General features: G+C 35.5%; 1 protein-coding gene and 1 pseudogene across 1 annotated transcript; both read right to left on the minus strand.

The window, feature by feature from the left end:
• Positions 1-1,530: 1,530 nt before the first annotated feature.
• LOC136208476 (UDP-glycosyltransferase 83A1-like) lies at positions 1,531-4,682 on the minus strand. Its single transcript, XM_065999391.1, has 2 exons — positions 4,012-4,682; positions 1,531-2,490 (listed from the first exon to the last, which is right to left on the minus strand). The coding sequence occupies exons 1-2, from the start codon at positions 4,493-4,495 to the stop codon at positions 1,610-1,612; spliced, it is 1,365 nt and encodes a 454-aa protein (XP_065855463.1). The 5' UTR covers positions 4,496-4,682; the 3' UTR covers positions 1,531-1,609.
• Positions 4,683-5,088: 406 nt separating this feature from the next.
• Positions 5,089-20,264, minus strand: LOC136218795 (UDP-glycosyltransferase 83A1-like; annotated as a pseudogene).
• Between the last annotated feature and the right edge of the window lie 271 nt (positions 20,265-20,535).

The following is a 20,535-nucleotide window of genomic DNA, read 5'->3' on the forward strand; positions in this document are numbered from 1 at the left end:
ATTTACAATGTTATACTTTACATAATTAAGTCCATATCCTTATAATTATGTCCATAATCACTTTCGATTCCGAAAATCACGGGCCAAATATTCTTTAGTATTTGGGCTCACTTTCTTAGTACAAATAGAGTAAGTTCAGCTCTAGAGTAAACAAGTTCATTCATATTTACATTACAACTTTAATTTACGGATTATAATTATCCTCAAGTCTTTTCTACAAACTCACTTAGACATGAGACCAGGTTCGCCATACAAACGATCCTCATTTGACCTTACTTCTGTGCAGTTATAGGTTGACACGTGGACTTTCAAATTTTCGTTAACGTATGACTAAAATTTATTTCACTTGGGAATGTTAAGATTGATTTGCATTATTTCATACGTTAAGATTGACTAAAATGTTAGTATCAAACTTGATCCTTATCCCATCTAAAAATTAAAATGACAATCTTTTATATTTACATAATTAAGGTCAATTTTATACTTTTATTTAAAAAAATACATGCAAAGTTAAAGAATTAATAAAGATAAAGCTTAATAAATTTAAATATCGTGTGGACTTACTAATATAATAGGTAAAAACACATTGACTAATAAAAAATTTTCCCTATAATATACTCCTATATTTTTATGTCACAATTAAATTAGATGGAAAAATTATATACCAAGAACATTTACATTAATCCGATTGGATTGAAATGATTGTGATACAATATTTTTTAACTTGAGTTTGGATTGACTCATTTGATACCTACCTGATAAGAGGATAAAAAAAAACGATACTAACCGGAATATTATAACCCCTAAATTTTATCATGACGGTACTGTATTAATTGATTTTAGTGTTTCGATTGGTTATTCACTAAAAGGAGAAATTTACTATACACCCAACACCTCATGTCATTTGTGCAATGTATTAATAATTTCATATTACATCATATATTTTAGAATCTAGTATATATGGTTTTTTTAAGGGGTTTAGAAGTTATATTTTAGGGTGTAGAATATTATATGAATAATTAACTAAAAATATGTAATTTTAATACATAATGTTAATATTTTATTGGTTGTAACATGAGATTATTGATATGATGCACGTTACGATGCACCAGATGTACAGTAAAACCACTAGTTAAAAGCTGAGTTTTTTTTTAATAATTTATCTAATTATTCCGGTGGAGAATAATCTCCCAATTAATGCTTCATCCTACGGTAATGTTCAAGATCCCTAATTTAAGATTAATAGAAAACAACCTTTAATTGGTATTGGAAGAGGAGTTTATTTTTATTTTTCTTTTAATTAGTATTTTAAGAATAAAAAATTATACTATTTGTTTGAGAAAAAAGAAAAGATATTACCGGTATTTAACTTTGCAAGCAGATGGTTTTCTTCATCGCATTTCTTTTTTTTTTTTGCAAATATTAAACAATTCTTGTTCCTTTCATCTTCATTACTACCTTTTCTAGATAATTTTACTTGTTTCAGGAAAAAACAGATTGAGACGATGGGAAGAAATAACATACGTGATCTGTTATTCAAAGATAGTGTTGTTTTCACAGAGAACTTCGTTTCCAAATGACTGGAAGATTCAAATTTAAACAAGTAAAACTAACCCTTAACCCATTCGATGAAATTCCTCAAAGACTTATAAGAAGAACCCCCTTCTCCAACACTTCCCAGAGCTGTCTCCTTGATTTCTGATGCCCTTTCCTTTAATTTTTCATCAGCAAAAACTTCCTCCACCTTATTCCTAATCTCATCTCGGGTGATTATACCTTGTTTGTCCTTATCAAACTTCAATCCCACTTTCCAAACATCACAAATGTATGTCTCATTCACAAATTGGTCAGCAAAGTATGGCCAGCACAATAAAGGAACCCCATTTCCTACACCTTCCATAGTCGAATTCCAACCGCAATGAGTCAGGAAGCAAGCAATTGAAGGGTGTGCCAGAACCTTTTGTTGAGGTGTCCAATCAACCATACACCCTCGTTCTGCTACTCTCTCTTGAAATCCTTCAGGAAATGCATTTTCCTCTTTTGTAATATCAGGCCTCACAACCCATAAAAATGGTCTGCAACTGAGTTCAAGTCCCAGTGCTAATTCTTGGAATTGAACTCTGTCAAAAACTGTGAGGCTACCAAATGCAACATAAATTACTGATTTTGGTGGTTGTTGGTCTAACCATTTCAAACAAGTTGAATCTTCTTCCCAAAAGCATCCTCCTGATTCTCCTAAGCGGTTACTTGCCAGCAGTGGCCCTATTGGAACCATTCTTGGATCAAAGCTGAATGCTCCTGGCTCAAGGTCGTATGCTGAGTTGCAGAGTATAAAGTCTGTCTCTTTGAGTGCCTTGTTAGTTTTAATCATCCGATTGAACATGAATTTCTGTATGTTCAAATCATGAAGGCAGCACCATAAGAAATTTGTAGTATTCATGGTAGGCAAACCAGGAGCCAGCTGAATCATCTCATTCTTCAATGGAGTTCCTTAAGAGAAACGAAAGTCAGAGGTTAGCTATTTTCTCCTGTCTTTGCTTTGATTTCTACAGTTAATAATCAAATTATAATCTGAATAGATCAGCTATCTGTGCTTTTACCATTTAAACAAGCCCAATCAATTATGTTACTGTTATATACTGCAATTCAAATAGTGTTAGGAATTAGATTGGTTGTTGATTATAACAAGCTCGATAAGCGGAATAGGAAATTAGACATTTAACTATAGACCTTGTTTGAGAGGGGGTTAATGGAAGTAAATGAGAGTAATGAAAGATTAAATATCAAGTTGACTTAATTTGGGAGTTGTTTTTTTTTTGAGAGTAAAAGAAGGGTAATGGAAGTTAAATGTTTACTTCCTCCAACTTTCAAACTCTAATTTCCAAATTAGGGGTTAACGGGAGTAACGTAAAGTTTTTTAATTTTTTTTTTTTTTTTATTTATTTATTTTTTGTCTCTGTAGAGTAAATTTAACTTTCCTTATTATCCATATTTAAACTCTCGAACGAAGTTAAACATTTAACCTCATTTACATTCTATAATCTCTCAAACAAGGTTAATTTCCGTTAACCTCCAAACTCCCAACCAAAGGCTAAGAATAAGAGATTTTGGTAACTATTTTTAGGGTAAATTTCAAATAAAACCCTTGTGATTTCACTAATTTTAAGTGTGGTTTATTTTTTGTCAAAACGAGGATTGAGGTTTCTCACTTAGATTAATGCTATTAAAACCATCTTTAACGACCTGAAAATGAAAATTTTCAAGAATTAAAGTTGTTCAATGTCATATTTTTTATGGAACTAGATTTTCGATTTTCGAAAACCATCTTTTTTGAAACTTTCTCTCTCTAAACATTAACTTTCTCTCTCTTTACCAAACATTATCTAAATAATCTCAAAATAAAAAAAGTAGAAGAATTAAAGTTGCTTAAAATATTATTAGTTCTTAAAATATGTAATTTTTGAAGTCGTCAAGGGTGATTTTAATAATATCAATAAAAAAAGTCCTTATTTTACTAAAGTTGAAAACCTCAATCCTGGTTTTGACAAAAAGTAAAACACAGTCTTTTATCTGAAAATTAGTAAAAACACAGAGGTTTTATTTGAAGTTTACCCCTATTTTACCTACATCCATGGATGAGTAAAAACACATAATTTATTGGTAGTCTACAAGTTGATACAACAATAAGTAAATCTCATCTTTCACAGAAATCCCTAACTCTCAAATCCATGGGACATGATCTAGAATTCACTGGGTTGCTCTCTCGCACTCTATGACTGCTGAATTGATAATTTTTGGGTACTTTTGCAGAAAAATTAAAACTCAATTGGACTTTTCCGGCGACCAATAGGAGCCCAAGCCACCTAGCAATCTCTTGGATCCGTCACTACCCACATATGCATATCTCAAGCACAAGCTCTAGAACTCTCAGCTAAGAGGCAGTTTTCAATGCCTATTTAGACAATCAAACTATGTAGGATTCTAGACATACAAGTAGTTAAAAGGACGTACCATCATTGTCAATGACTTGATCATCAATGAGTTTCTGGATGCTAATTATTGGGGTTAGTATAGCAGCCGGAGGAGTCCAGAAGGCAGCCCTGCGGATTTTCATCTTCTCCGACACTTCAAAAACCCACCCCATTCCCCAATCAGCTATCAAACATTTGATTTTTTCATCTTCTGATGAATTAGCATTGATCCTGTTTATGAGCTCCTCCAGTTCGCCAGGCATAACCTGGAAAATTGCTTTTGCTAACTTGGCTAAATCGTTCCTATCATCCGAGGATTGCAACCCATCTGGGATTGAAACTAGACTTATTTCTCCAAGATCATCCTTTTGTGTCAATGCATTCAACACCCTTTTGTGGTTATGATCTGTGTTGACAAATGTAACTCTGAAGCCTTGTTGTACCAAGCATTTTGAGAGCTCAATTAGAGGAATCACATGACCTTGTAATGGATAAGGAACGGCTAAAACATGCGTTCTCCCCATTCTTTTGTTTAGCTGGTGTAATGTAAGATGTTTGTAGCTTCTATATTTCTACACTCTCTGCAGTATTCATGTGATGTTTATGGGAATCATCACCATCTGTAGATTTAGATTTAGATAAAACCAGAGACCCAATAGGCTAAAATCAAAATGATCAAGATATCATTTTTTTTGTCCTTTCCAATTATTAATTAATTTTGTTTTAAGTACATGTAAAGTCAAGCATTACATATTTGGCTTAGAGTTGAAATTGACAGCCAATAGAAAGCCATGAGGGGAATGGGTAGGAAATTATTTTTTTAAACAATATATTATTTTAATTGTTTAATTGTTTAGATACACTCAATGTGTTCAATAATTTTATATATTAGTTACATCTACTACAAGATTTCTTTCAACTATAGTATCTTTCATAACCTCTTCAATTTTTATAACATTTTCAATGATATTATTTTATTAGTTTGATATATTTGTCTGTGCATAAAAAATATCTATAGCTATAGCCATTAACGTTATCAAATTATCAAATTAGACTAAGACTGTAATGCATATTTACAGTCTTAAATTTAGCCATTTTTGTCTATTGGCATCACAATTTTCAAAATAAGCTATCAAACACTTATAGTTGGCTCATTTGAACATTCTGCATGCAAAATCATTGAACTGTCAAAACCTGCTCCATCTTGTTCTTGATTTCTTCTCGCTTGATGATCCCAAATTCATCGCGGTTAAAATTCAATCCCACCTTCCACACATCACAAATATAGCTCTCATTAATAGGCTGGTCAGAAAAGTATGGCCAGCACAAGAAAGGCACCCCATTAGCCACACCTTCCATTGTAGAATTCCAACCACAATGGCTCAAAAAGCATCCCACAGAAGGGTGACTCAGTACTTTCTGCTGAGGCGTCCATTCCACAATCATTCCTTGATTGCCTGCTCTGTCTTCAAATCCTTGAGGATACACATTTGTCTCTTTGGTTATACCTGGCCTCACGACCCACAGAAACGGCCTACCGGTGAGTTCAATCCCCAGAACTAATTCTTGGAATTGGGTCTTGTCAATTATAGTGAGACTGCCAAATGCAACATATATCACTGAGTTTGATGCTTGTTTGTCTAGCCATTTCAAACAACTTGTGTCTTCTTTCCAGAAGCATCCTGCTGAATTTCCTTTTCGAGTGCTTGCTAGAAGTGGTCCTATTGGTAGAATCTTTGGGGGTAAACGTGAATGCTCCTGGCTCAAGATCATAAGCTGTGTTGCAAATTATCTTGTCTGCCAATTTTATAGTCCTGTTATTCTTGTTTACAGCATCAAATAATATTCTTCTCTTGATCTCATCATCCAAGGCTAGCCATAAAAAACTTGTGGTGCTTATGGTAGGCATATCCGGAGCCAATTGAATCTTCCCTATCTTCAATAGAGTTCCTTAATGGAAATAAATAAATAAAATGTGAGAAATAAGAGTTTAAAGAGTAAAGATAATGGTGGTGTTTTAATTGTACCGTTGATGTCAATGATTCCATCTTCAATTAGCTTATTTACGTTAAATAAGTGGGCAAGGAAGGCAGCTGATGCAGGAAAGAATGCAGCTCGTCGTATTTTCATCTTCTCTGCTACTTCAAAAACCCATCCAAGAAGCGTATCAGCAATGATACAAGTAACCTTATCATCTTCTGTTGCATTAATTCTGTGAACAAGCCCCTCCAGCTTTCCTGGAGCCACTCTAGAAAGTGATTCATTTAACTTTGTAAAGTCATTTCTATCATCCCATGGTTCCATTCCATCTGGGATTGAAACAAGATTAATATAATCCCCAATATAATCCTTATCTAACAACGCATTTAAGACCCTCTGTTTACAAAAGTGATTCTGAAACCATGTTTAACTAAACATAGTGAAAGCTCCATCATTGGAAGCACATGTCCTTGTGCTGGATAAAGGCATGGCTACAATATGTGGGCGTCTCTACTCTTCTTTTTAGGTTCTATATTTCAACACTCATCTCTGCACGAGTAATAAGGTAGTGTTTTTAGAGAAATAACTTTAACCATCTCTACATTTATATTGTATAGTAATTTGGATATTTTCATTAAGGAGTGGCTAATAATCAATCTCTACTCTACTAATATCCTTATGATAACAAGAAAAAAACACTACTTAATTTATTAACATTAAAATCATTCGTCTTTACATATCTTTACATTTGATTTCGCATACAGTCTACCTTCAAGCTAAATGTTTGCAAGTGGATTAAGAAATAATAATAAAAATGTCTAGTTTTTTTGAAGTAAAGATTGGGACGCGAATAAGAGGTCAGACATCCCAACTAGGTTGGCACCCCTAACATGACCTATTTCCATTAACCCTAGGATCCGTTAATCGTTATTTCATATATAAAGAGGGATAAGAAGAATTACCTTTTGATGATCAATCTACCGTTGTTAATGAAGTGCCCACAACTCTTCTCCGAGTTCCCAAACACGAAATAAAACACGGGAAGATTAATTTAGAATCAACCGTTGAATAGCAACCAACGTAGATTGCCTCTAATTAATCAACACAAGATCAAGGATAAAAGAAATAGATGAAATCAATTGATCGGAAGGAAGCCGTAGAAAATCTCGTCCTCGAACTGGGGGTGTCGAAATTCTCTCTCCCGTTGCACTGAGTATTTCGAAAATCACAGCTAGTGGGTTTCGAAAATCCCATAGGGGGTTTATTTATAACCTCTTGTATCTAATCCCTAGTTAGATAGAATTAGGTTACTGAATAGGAATTCAATTCGGAACAGAATTTCTAATTATTATCTCATTAGATATCTAATATATTAAAGATAATAATAATAACCTTATTGGATAATAATAGGAGTATTATAATCTAATTAAAACTCCTAACTTATTTATCTCTTAATTAATTTAATTCATAATCATAATCCAATTAGAATTAATAAAATCAAATTAATTATTCATGTATTTTGACTACATGAATTTCGACCCCTATGGTCCATGGGCCTTATTGGGCTCAATTGGGCTTCCACCAATTAATTAACATCTATCCCTCTTTTAGGTTCCAAGTCTTATGTGTGACCCATTAGGTTCTTATTGCTTCTAGCCGTATGCAACGTTATTAAATAATTTTCAAAGAATTATATTTAATATTTGCATAACGGAATGATGTACAGAGTATGTGATTAGCAAGTCCGTAATCATTCCCCTAGAGCCATAAGAAGACAGGTTGATTCTATCGTTAACCTTTCCGTATTAGTTACAGTATAATTCGATCCTTTATCAACTACATCCTTGAACTGAATCTTATGACTATGGATGATGTCAAGTCACATATAGCGAGACGTTCGTTTTACTTGTACAGGCCGAGTCAACTCAAATTGATAGGTTAAGTGAAATCTGTATTTCAAGTCTTAAGCTATCACCTTGCAAGGATTTAGAGTCGAGTCTTCCACAAGCGATCCTTGGATGTATCTCCCATTTATCGGGAGTGATAAATGCTCAATCCAATATATAACGATCCCGCAATTACTTCCTGTGATACCCAACGTCTACTGTTCACACCCCAGAGTCATCTCTGTTAAGGATCGTGTTACACCAGAGTCAAAGCGTCACATTCCGTAATCCAGAATACCAATTAATATTCCTTTGAGTCTGAGGATTAGTTATACCTATTAATACCAATGAGATGAACAAGTGACAAGGATGAATCTACCCATCCTCTTATCTCAAATCGGATCCCCAATCCTAATGAACTACTTTTCATCGGATCCATGTAACTGTCCAGATATCTGTATATATGAAGCTTGTAAGATCAGCTTTCTGTCGGACAGAAGACATTGTTACATACAAGTCTCAACAGTGATATATCAATCCTAAACATATCACTTGACTTGGGATGGTTTTAAGTTTATCAGTTTATTATAAAGTTTTGTCTCACTTCATGCTTGTATGAACACTTTATAATCACTTTAAATAAACTTACGGATTTTCTTTTATTAGATTTTATTTAGTGCTTAAAAGGGTTTGCCTTTATATAGTTATAAAACATATATCTCATTAAAACAAATGATATAAAGAACAATTCATTTACATTAAGTTTATATCCTAGAATAATTGTCTATAGGACACTAAACCCCAATATACTCCCACTTGGACTAAAGCCAATTGTTTCTAAAACTTATCCCAGTAGAAGTTAAATGACGATCATGTACTTTCTGGGTTAAGGGCTTTGTCAACGGATCTGCAACGTTGTCCTCTGTAGGTACTCTTTCTATTCTCACATCTCCTCTAGCCACAATCTCTCTTATGATGTGGTATCGCTTAAGGTAATGGTTGGACGCATTATGAGACCGTGGTTCCTTTGCTTGCGCAATGGCTCCATTGTTATCACAATACAGTGTAATGGGATTTACAATGTCAGGCACCACACCAAGTTCTATAATGAACTTTCTTATCCAAACCGCTTCCTTTGCTGCTTCCGCAGCTGCGATATACTCTGACTCGGTCGTAGAGAAAGCTACGCTTCCCTGCTTGGAACTCTTCCAACTGACCGCGCCCCCATTCAAGATAAACATGTATCCTGATTGGGATTTAAAATCATTCTCATCTGTGAGATGACTTGCGTTTGAAAATCCTTCTATTTTCAGATCACCTTCTCCGTACACTAGGAACATATCTTTAGTTCTTCTCAAGTACTTAAGAATGTTTTTGATGGCAATCCAATGCTCGTCTCCCGAATTTCCTTGGTAACGACTCGTTACAGATAACGCGAACGCTACGTCAGGTCTAGTGCATAGCATAGCATACATAATCGAACCGATTGCGCTGGCGTATGGGACTACAACCATGCATCTTTTGTCATCATCGGTTTTAGGACATTGATGATTGTTTAACTTTACTCCATGTAGCATGGGTAAATTACCTCGTTTTGATTCAAGCATGCTAAACCGATTTAGCACCTTTTCAATGTATGTAGCCTGTGAAAGACCACGCAGTCTTCTTGATCTATCTCTGTAGATCTTTATACCAAGTATATAAGCTGCTTCACCAAGGTCTTTCATTGAGAAGTTACCAGATAACCATACTTTTACCGACTGTAATAGAGCAATGTCATTTCCCATTAATAATATATCGTCCACATATAGTATGAGAAATGCTATACAGCTCCCACTTGCTTTCTTGTAAATGCAAGCTTCTTCGCAATTTTGTTCGAAACCAAATTGTTTTATGGTTTCGTCAAAATGCTTATTCCAGCTTCTTGATGCTTGCTTGAGTCCATAAATGGATCTCTGAAGTTTGCAAACTTTATTTGCATCCTTTGATATGAAACCTTCAGGCTGCATCATATATACATCCTCAAGCAGGTTTCCGTTTAGGAAAGCTGTTTTCACATCCATTTGCTAAATCTCATAATCGTAGTGAGCGGCAATTGCAAGCATGATTCTGATTGATTTGGACATAGCCACAGGAGAGAAAGTTTCGTCATAATCAATTCCTTGCTTTTGACGATATCCTTTCGCTACTAACCTAGCTTTGTAGGTGCTAACCTTTCCATCCATATCTATCTTCTTTTTGAAGATCCATCTGCACCCAATGGGTTTTATCCCTTCGGGTGGATCAACCAAAGTCCACACTTGGTTAGTATACATGGAATCCATTTCAGAATCCATGGCCTTAAGCCATGCTTTAGAATCTGGACTAGTAAGAGCCTCTTCGTAGTTTTCGGGTTCGTCGTCTAACACGAGAACCTCATTATCATCTCCCACTAGAAAACCATATCTAACTGGGAGTTCACGAACTCTTTGTGATCTACGAATAGGTGGCACTGGAGTCTCATCTAATGGGACTCCTCCGGGTACCTCAACCGCCTCTGTTGTTTCAGTCGGTGTTTCTTCTTCTTGAACTTCGTCAAGTTCAATCATGCTTTCCTTTTGTGTTTCTTCGAGAAAATCTTTCTCTAAGAAGGTTGCGTGTTTGGATACTATCACTTTCTGATCATCTGGATGATAGAAGTAATATCCCACAGTTTCCTTAGGGTATCCAATGAAGAAACATTTATCAGATTTAGAGTCTAGTTTGTCGGACGCAATGCGTTTGACAAATGCTGAACAACCCCATACTCTCATGAATGAGAACACGGGTTTCCTACCAACGAACAATTCATATGGTGTGGAACTAGCAGATTTAGTTGGTACTCGGTTTAGGGTGAAGAGGGCAGTTTCTAAGGCATAGCCCCAGAACGTCTTTGGAAATAAGGCCATGCTCATCATGGATCGTACCATATCTAGTAAGGTACAGTTTCTCCTCTCGGATACACCATTGTGTTGTGGTGTATAGGGAGGTGTCCATTGTGAGCATATCCCACATTCAGTTAGATAATTCAGAAAATCATCTGAAAGATATTCGCCACCTCGATCAGATCGAAGTGTCTTTATTTTCTTTCCTAATTGATTTTCTACTTCATTCTTGAAGCATTTGAATTTCTCAAAAGCTTGTGATTTGCGCTTCATCAAGTAGATGTAACCATATCGGGTATGGTCATCTATGAAGCTTATGAAGAATCTGAATCCTCCTCTTTCTTGGACTGACATAGGACCGCATACATCTGAATGAATGAGTCCTAGAGTGTCTGATACACGCTCACCTTTATTGCTAAAGGGTGTCTTTGTCATTTTACCTTTTAAACATGATTCGCATGTTTCCAATGATTCGGGATCGATTGGATCTATAAGCCCATCTGAATGTAGCTTTAGCATGCGTCTCTTGTTTATATGGCCTAAACGACAGTGCCACAAGTAAGTTGAATTATCTAGCTTATGTCTTTTGGTATCAATTGCAAAAACAGGAATTTTGTCATCTAACACATAAACCATTTTGTGATATTCCTGAAAAATAAAAGATCGAATCTTTATAAAAATTGCAACTCTTGTCTTTTATTGAAATATGAAAACCGTCGTCAACAAGACGGCTAATAGAAATAATGTTACGAGACATTTGCGGAACGTACAAACAGTTCCTTAATTCTATTACAAGCCCAGGGGGCAAATTTAAAACATAATCTCCAATTGCAAGGGCGGCAACTCTTGCTCCATTTCCTACTCGCAAGTTTATGCTTTCTTTCTTTAGTTCCTTAGTCTGTTTTAGCTCCTGCATATTTGTACAAATATAAGATCCACATCCGGTATCAAGTACCCAAGATTCAGACTGTGAAACTGTATTTATTTCAATATAAAACATACCAGATGTTGAAGCACCGCCATTTCCCTTCTTAAGGGATGCTAGGTACTCCTTGCAGTTCCTCTTCCAATGCCCGTCTTTACCACAGAAGTGGCACTCTCCTTTGGGCTTCTTCACTTCCTTTCCCTTAGTTTTGTTGGGCACGGCTTTCTTACCTTTCTTGGGATATTTAGGATTGGGAGAATTCCCTTTCCTCTTCTTTGATCCCTCTATGACAAGAGCCGGTATGGCTTTGTCTTTCTTCATATTGGGCTCAACTGACTTGAGCATGTTTGCAAGCTCTTCAAGAGAGGTTTGCAAGTCATTCATCTGATAGTTCATAATGAACTGTGAATAACTCTCTGGGAGGGATTGAAGAATTAAGTATATGCTTAATTCGTTATCCATCGCAAATCCAATACTAGAAAGTTTGGTAATGTAGCCAATCATCTTGACACAATGTGTCATGACAGATGTGCCCTCTTGCATCCTGCAACGATATAGCAACTTGGATATCTTGTAGCGTTCGCACCTGGTTTGTTTCCCAAACAATTCCTTTAGGTGCATGATGATGGAATAGGCATCCATTTTCTCATGTTGCCTTTGTAATTCCGGTGTCATCGATGCAAGTATGATGCATCCGGCATGATCATCATCAGTCTTGTGCTTCTGGTAAGCATCAATTTCCTCAATGGGAGCATCATCAGTAGGGAGAGGGGGTATCGATGTATCAAGTACATACCCTATTTTATCGAACTTCAAAACGATTTTGAGGTTACGAAACCAGTCGGTGAAGTTTGAACCATTCAATTTGTTATCGGTAAGAATGTTTTGCAGATTAGTTTTAGTCATGATTTTAAGAGTGTGTTTAATTAAACCTGAGAGTGAGAAAGAGTAAACGTATGTCATTCATTTGCTTAAAGTATATCAATCTAAAATTATAGGCCTTTTAGTTTATTTTAGATTGCTCCCACTATTTTGCCAAATTAATAGCCCTCCATATTAATTCGAAGAATTTCACAAATCCTTTAGTGAGCTAGGATCCTAACTCCTGAGATTTCGCCTTGAGTTTGCTCAACAAGCTAGTCTCATTCGTTAGGTAGATTCATGTAATCAATCACATCTTTAATGTGATTCCTAGGTTATTGGGTTACTAACCACATTAGTAACTAATATGCTATTCACATTAATCCCAACCATCTTGCCCATTAGTTTATGACAACATGAGTTTGCTCATCCAATTATCATAATCTAATTTAAGTATTACCCCATATTCATGAAAAGTAATTTTCGATAATCCAGGTGTTACCGTAAGACCCCGAGCTTGAGTTTGCTCAACAACCCAAAGGCCCCCAGCACTGCCGGCTGAATTGTAATATTAGGGAGGGGCAACCGATTTTAATAACTTGTTTATTTACTTAACTTTTTAATAAGGGATTTTATTTTAGGTCTCATAATCTAACTTAGTCTTGATTTGCTTTAGCATATATCAGACACATACATTCACATACATTGGCGTTATGGACATATCATCTAAATTATTCCATCGAGCCAGAGACGAAATAAAAGGGAAAACCTAAGGAAATACTAACTATTACATATTTCTCTTTAGGTCATCCGTCTTCTCCATGGCGCCTTGAAATTACATATTAATTTCTATACTACTAAAGAAAACTTCAATTGAATTGAAGGGAATTAGATGAGAAGAGAAATTACAATAGATAGTAGAAATGCAGGACTCGCAGGCCCTATTTCAAAAATACCAAAAGACTAAAAGAGGGTCCAAATATGTCCATAACTCCAAACATGCATAGACTCAATTAAATAAATTTAATTGGTTGATTACATAACTATTTTATGTAATATTTATGTTAATCACATTAACTTATCAAATTAACTTTCATCCAATTTTACTTCTAATAGTTTCGTATCTTTTATATTAATTTTTAGATTAATATAACTATACAAAACTTTAATTATGCACGTCCCAATTATTTTGATTTTAATTCATTTAACGTTTTGATTTACAAATTGGTAAAACAAACTTTTAAACAAATTTTCATTCGATAATCAAAACAGAAAACTATCAATTTCTGAAACATATATATTTAAATATATATAAAAACCGATTTTAAACAATTTAAAATTCAAGTGGGTCTCGGGCCGGGCCCGTGAGTGGGCTGCTGCCAACCGCCGCTGCCTTGCGGCAGCGGCGGCCAGGCGCCGCGAGGCGCGATTCGAGCTGCTGTCGTATTTATATATATATTTTTTATAATAACAATTTTAAATATATATATATATATATATATATATATATATATATATATATATATATCAGTTCTAAAACGGTTTTAAAACGATTTTCAGAAAATAGGAAAACCTACTAAAGATTTCCGTTTTATCTTTAGAATTAATAAAACTGATTTTATCAATCTAACTATAAAACTAATAGATTTTGTTATAATGATTATCAACCAAAATAATTAGGAACATACGCATAATCTATTTTAATTAACAATTAATTAAAACTTATTTATCTTTAGAATTAATTAATCAAAACAATTTGTTAATTAATCCTAACTATAAATATTTATTCAATCCTATTTAAAAACTTCTAACGATGGCTCTGATACCACTGTTGGAAATTAGGCTAAGGTATAACAGCGGAAATATAAAAATTTTAACCTATTTCCATTAACCCTAGGATCCGTTAATCGTTATTTCATATAAAGAGGGATAAGAAGAATTACCTTTTGATGATCAATCTACCGTTGTTAATGAAGTGCCCACAACTCTTCTCCGAGTTCCCAAACACGAAATAAAACACGGGAAGATTAATTTAGAATCAACCGTTGAATAGCAACCAAAGTAGATTGCCTCGAATTAATCAACACAAGATCAAGGATAAAAGAAATAGATGAAATCAATTGATCGGAAGGAAGACGTAGAAAATCTCGTCCTCGAACTGGGGGTGTCGAAATTCTCTCTCCCGTTGCACTGAGTATTTCGAAAATCACAGTAGGGATTTGGCTAGTGGGTTTCGAAAATCCCATAGGGGGTTTATTTATAACCTCTTGTATCTAATCCCTAGTTAGATAGAATTAGGTTACTGAATAGGAATTCAATTCGGAATAGAATTCCTAATTATTATCTCATTATATATCTAATATATTAAAGATAATAATAATAACCTTATTGGATAATAATAGGAGTATCATAATCTAATTAAAACTCCTAACTTATTTATCTCTTAATTAATTTAATTCATAATTCTAATCCAATTAGAATTAATAAAATCAAATTAATTATTCATGTATTTTGACTACATGAATTTCGACCCCCTATGGTCCATGGGCCTTATTGGGCTCAATTGGGCTTCCACCAATTAATTAACATCTATCTCTCTTTTAGGTTCCAAGTCTTATGTGTGACCCATTAGGTTCTTATTGCTTCTAGCCGTATGCAACGTTATTAAATAATTTTCAAAGAATTATATTTAATCTTTGCATAACGGAATGATGTACAGAGTATGTGATTAGCAAGTCCGTAATCATTCCCCCAGAGCAATAAGAAGACATGTTGATTCTGTCGTTAACCTTTCCGTATTAGTTACAGTATAATTCGACCCTTTATCAACTACATCCTTGAACTGAATCTTATGACTATGGATGATGTCAAGTCACATATAGCGAGACGTTCGTTTTACTTGTACAGGCCGAGTCAACTCAAATAGATAGGTTAAGTGAAATCTGTATTTCAAGTCTTAAGCTATCACCTTGCAAGGATTTAGAGTCGACTCTTCCACAAGCGATCATTGGATGTATCTCCCATTTATCGGGAGTGATAAATGCTCAATCCAATATATAACGATCCCGCAATCACTTCCTGTGATACCCAACCTCTACTGTTCACACCCTAGAGTCATCTCTGTTAAGGATCGTGTTACACCAGAGTCAAAGCGTCACATTCCGTAATCCAGAATACCAATTAATATTCCTTTGAGTCTGAGGATTAGTTATACCTATTAATACCAATGAGATGAACAAGTGACAAGGATGAATCTACCCATCCTGTTATCTCAAATCGGATCCCCAATCCTAATGAACTACTTTTCATCGGATCCATGTAACTGTCCAGATATCTATATATATGAAGCTTGTGAGATCAGCTTTCTGTCGGACAGAAGACATTGTTACATGCAAGTCTCAACAGTGATATATCAATCCTAAACATATCACTTGACTTGGGGTGGTTTTAAGTTTATCAGTTTATTATAAAGTTTTGTCTCACTTCATGCTTGTATGAACACTTTATAATCACTTTAAATAAACTTACGGATTTCCTTTTATTAGACTTTATTTAGTGCTTAAAAGGGGTTGCCTTTATATAGTTATAAAACATATATCTCATTAAAACAAATGATATAAAGAACAATTCATTTACATTAAGTTTGTATCCTAGAACAATTGTCTATACGACACTAAACCCCAATATAACACACTTAGACAACCCGTAGTATTATTAAAATAAAGGAAAAGATTACAATGAGAGAGAAAATTAAAGAAAACGAACATGTGCAACATTACAAAGGTCGTCAAAAACAAAAGATTGACAAAAATGTGGAGCAGAAGACCACCAATTAAGCGTAGTTGAAGATTTGCCAAAACAGGTAAGACGATCAGCCGTTTGATTACCCTCTCTGAAAATATGAGTGATGCGACAGCGCATATCCGAGTAACGGGATAAACAACCAAGCCAATCTTGCCTCATCTTCCATGGAACCTCCGAAGATTTGTCCGTTAACATTTTTATGGCATAGCTCGAGTCCGATTCAATCCACAAGCTATGCCAACCCCTTTCCCAAGCAGTTTCAATTGCAAATATGATTGCCATTAACTCCGCGATATGTGCATATGACTCATGGATTTTAAAGGCGAAGCAACCCATGACAAAACCTCGACTATTTCTAAAAATGCCTCCAGCGCCGGCAACTACATGCGCTCCGTCCGCTGCACCATCCGTATTAACCTTTACCCTATATGGCGGTGGCGAATTCCAGCGGACTATCACGTAATCCGGCTCTGGTGGGGGCCTCGGTTGATTCGTAGAGGAGAGAGACCACTTAGGCTCGTTGATGAAATACAGAAACCTGGCACAAATAATTTGGATTGAGGGGAGCTCTTGATCAAAAATTGCTCTATTCCGAATAAACCATATGAACCAAACAGCAGTAATAGTTGCAAAAATCTAGAATTTTCACTTACTCGGCCTGCACCTGACCGTACGAAGAAAACAGAAAAATTCCGAAAAAGCAGTAGCACAGCAGCGATTAACCGCAAACAGGTCGAACACAAGCTTCCAAATACGCCTTGCCACCCAACAATTAACGAGCAGATGATCCAATGTTTCGACGTCGCATTTGCACATCTCGCACCTTGAAGCAAAGGAGAAACCGCAAGCTTGGAGATTCGTCTGAACCAAGAGCTTACGGTGCAGAGCTAACCAGAAAGTCACCGAACGCCGGGGAGGAACAAACGAATTCCAAACAAAACGATGCCAAGGAACTGCAGTATCAGAAACAAAAAAGATGCAAAGCTTTTTGGTGGAGAAGTTACCTGAAACAGATTGCTTCCAAATAAAAATGTCTAGTTTGACCTTGCTTGTTTTCGAGTGCATAGGGGGACTAATTGGAGAAAATCGGGACGGATTCTCAATTTTGAACGCATAAGCGAAGTTTAGATGGTCTTGACTGTCTTGTTTTTGAACAGTGGTTACAGTTCAAACTCATTGTAAAAAAAAATCTAATTTATCAATTAAAATTATTGTTAATTATATAAAAATTACTTTATTATAAAATATATTATTTTGTTAGAAATTTAATTGTATAGTTAAATTAATGGTATAGAAAATATATATTATTAATAAAAAGATGTGATTTGATAGTGGATCTCTTGGATGGTAATTATATTTTGTCAAATTTATGAATTAAATACTATAGGTTATATTTATAATATATAGTTGATGAAATAAAATTAGAATAAAAACAAAAAAAAATTACAAAATGGGAAGAAAGTTGCTATTTTAAAGGGAAATCCGAGCTGTAAATTTTGACAAAATTTTTGAGATACCAGATAATAGAATTTTTGGAACGGCAGTGAGGAATTCTAAAACTAGACTTTTCCAGAAATCTAAGGACTACTTATGAACATCAAGCTAGATTATAACGAATGAGATATGAATTTTAGAAGTTTGGTACAGAAGCACAAATGTGAAAAAAAAAACAGAACATAAACAACTCCTATTTTCTAGGTAGATTTCCGGCTATAATCTTCAATAATGACCCATGAATTTCACTTCTAACCTGTTAAATGAAATAGTGGGAGTGAGGTTGCATAAATTTAGGATTTAAGCGTAGTAGTGGATGCTTACAAATTTATAATAAGAGAAGTTTCTTCCATTTCAAAGTACAATAAAAAAAAAACTTAACAGATAAACATAATCTTTCCTAGCTATTCTTGTTGGGCAATCCGAGGAGCTTTTTACGATGGAAAAATTACATAGAAATTTATCTTTTAAAAACTAGTTACAATTATATCAAATCATAATTTTGGATTATATCAAACTAATAAAATCAGTACTTTTAATATATTTTAAGGATTAGAATTTATAGATTAGTAGTCTATAATATATTTTCTAGGGTTTATCATTTATAAATTGAAGTCTAGAATTTTTAAACTATGGTGTAAAATCATAATATATAGAAAATAATAACATATTAAGAATTAAGTTTGGTGATATGACTTAGTTGTAATTTTATAATTAATTATGATATTAATGTATTTGACCCTTTTACGATTAGGAAGAAACCTTGAGCCTTGTGAATGGATATAGTATTGAGCTTGACACCACACTTAACCCAAAACCCTAAGGTAGTGGGTTAATGAATCATTTCCAATTATATACCATTCACCAATCTCACAATCTTCCAATGTGTGACTTTTAACACCAACTAACTTACACTTACATCTCAACATTACATCTCAACAATACTTTCTGATTTCTAAATCCCAAATGTGATTATCCAATTTCTGATTTTCAATTCATGACGAGAATTATTTTCTTAATTCGATTCTTGAAACTTACATTCCAACCATTAAATTTCGTACGTGAACATTCAAAACTTTCATGATCAAGCCTTCAATTACATTATCCAACCTTTTAATTCACTTGAAACAAATTTCCATGCGATCCGCCATTGTCGTCTTCTTCAAGCTTATGAGTTTCAAACCGAAAATACAAGAACCTCCATTTTTCATCATTTTCAGTTTATAAACCATTTCCTATATTTACAAGTTTTGTATCGGTCCAATTCAATCATTTAACTCAGAATAAAGCTTTTGATGAATTTCAATTTTGTACAAAAACTCATCCATAAGTCCATTTCTAAAATATATTCCGACCAAACTGAACATAATCTTCCACTAATTTCGATTTCATGAGCATCCCTAGCATTTATTCTTCAAATTCCGTTTCCTTTTAAATAGTGGTCAATTGTTAGAGATAATGTTCCTATTATCTCTGTAAATAGATTCTTATCTAGTTAGAGTTTCAACTGAGCCATAATCATTAAGGTGATTCAAACCATTATTGTGTTATTACTTATCTCTCTCTATCTCCATAATATTATCGTATATCAAACTATACATTCAACATGGTATCAGTGGTATCAACTTCCGCATCCTCCGAATCCTCTGATCATCCACAATCACCAACATACACCCAATATAAAGCCGCTGCCTCCGCAACCGCTGCCGCCGCCGCCGCCACCAGTGTCGCTGCCGTGAATATTGCACCTGTCGCTGCTTCGACCTCCGCGGCTGCTCAAAACACGGACGAAGCCTTTGGTGGCTCGTTTGCAACTTCGGGATGGCGGTTCACCTCGTCCTTCGTCACCGGTGAATCCGCGTTCCTTGCCGCGACAATAGCACCGCCCGCTGCGGCAGCTCCACCTCCACAGCGAACCGTGGACGACTCCTTTCCTCCGGAGGTGCGCGCAGCCCTCCAAGCATACCAGGCGGCCAGCGCTCAGGCGGCCAATGCCCAGGCGCATCTCGCACCAATCTCCTCTGCGTTTGTCGCCCCGGCGCAACCTGCGTCTGCCGCCCATGCGCCCCTCGCGTCTGCTGCTGCCGCCTATGCGCAGCCCACGCCAATCTTCTCCGCGACAGCAGCTCATGATCCACGATTTGTGCAAACCGCGATGCTTCCAACTCCGACAACGTCCGCTGTCGATGCTGCGGTTTTAGCCGCGATTGCGGCATATCAGGCGGCTGTTCCGCCCCATAAAATCATCAACTTCTGGTTCAGCAGTCACCAACTCAATCCCAACAACCCTCGGCCACTCAAACCCTATTTTCTCCATCAGTTCTCGCTGCCTTAGCCGCCTATCAGGCAGCCGAAGCCAGTAACAACCTTCAGGTAATTTCTGAATCCAATACTTCACCATTTGGGTATAATACTCAATTAACCCATGATCCAGCTCCATCTTTTTTCTCAAATTCGTATCACAATACTGTCGATGCACCTTCAAATATTTTTCGACTTAATTTTATTCCTCCCTCAAATACCAATATTTTACCAAATTCTGTCCATCCAGAACCTGTTTCTACCCATGTCGATCAACCAAGACAACCACCCACAAATATCACCATTAACATCAAATTAACCCCTCACAACTACAAAGCATGGAGAATGTCCATGGAATCTACCCTTCAAACCTATCATCTTCTTTCCTATATTCTTAGTTCGACACCTCC

This window comes from Euphorbia lathyris, chromosome 1 (assembly GCF_963576675.1).
Source record: "Euphorbia lathyris chromosome 1, ddEupLath1.1, whole genome shotgun sequence".
NCBI lineage: Eukaryota > Viridiplantae > Streptophyta > Magnoliopsida > Malpighiales > Euphorbiaceae > Euphorbia > Euphorbia lathyris.

Bases quoted from the DNA above. Each gene is read 5' to 3' on its own strand.
- LOC136208476 (XM_065999391.1), bottom strand. From the start codon at position 4,495: ATGGGGAGAACGCATGTTTTAGCCGTTCCTTATCCATTACAAGGTCAT. The intron at 2,491-4,011 runs GTACGTCCTTTT...GTTTCTCTTAAG, and splicing joins TCAAGTCATTGACAATGATG to GAACTCCATTGAAGAATGAG.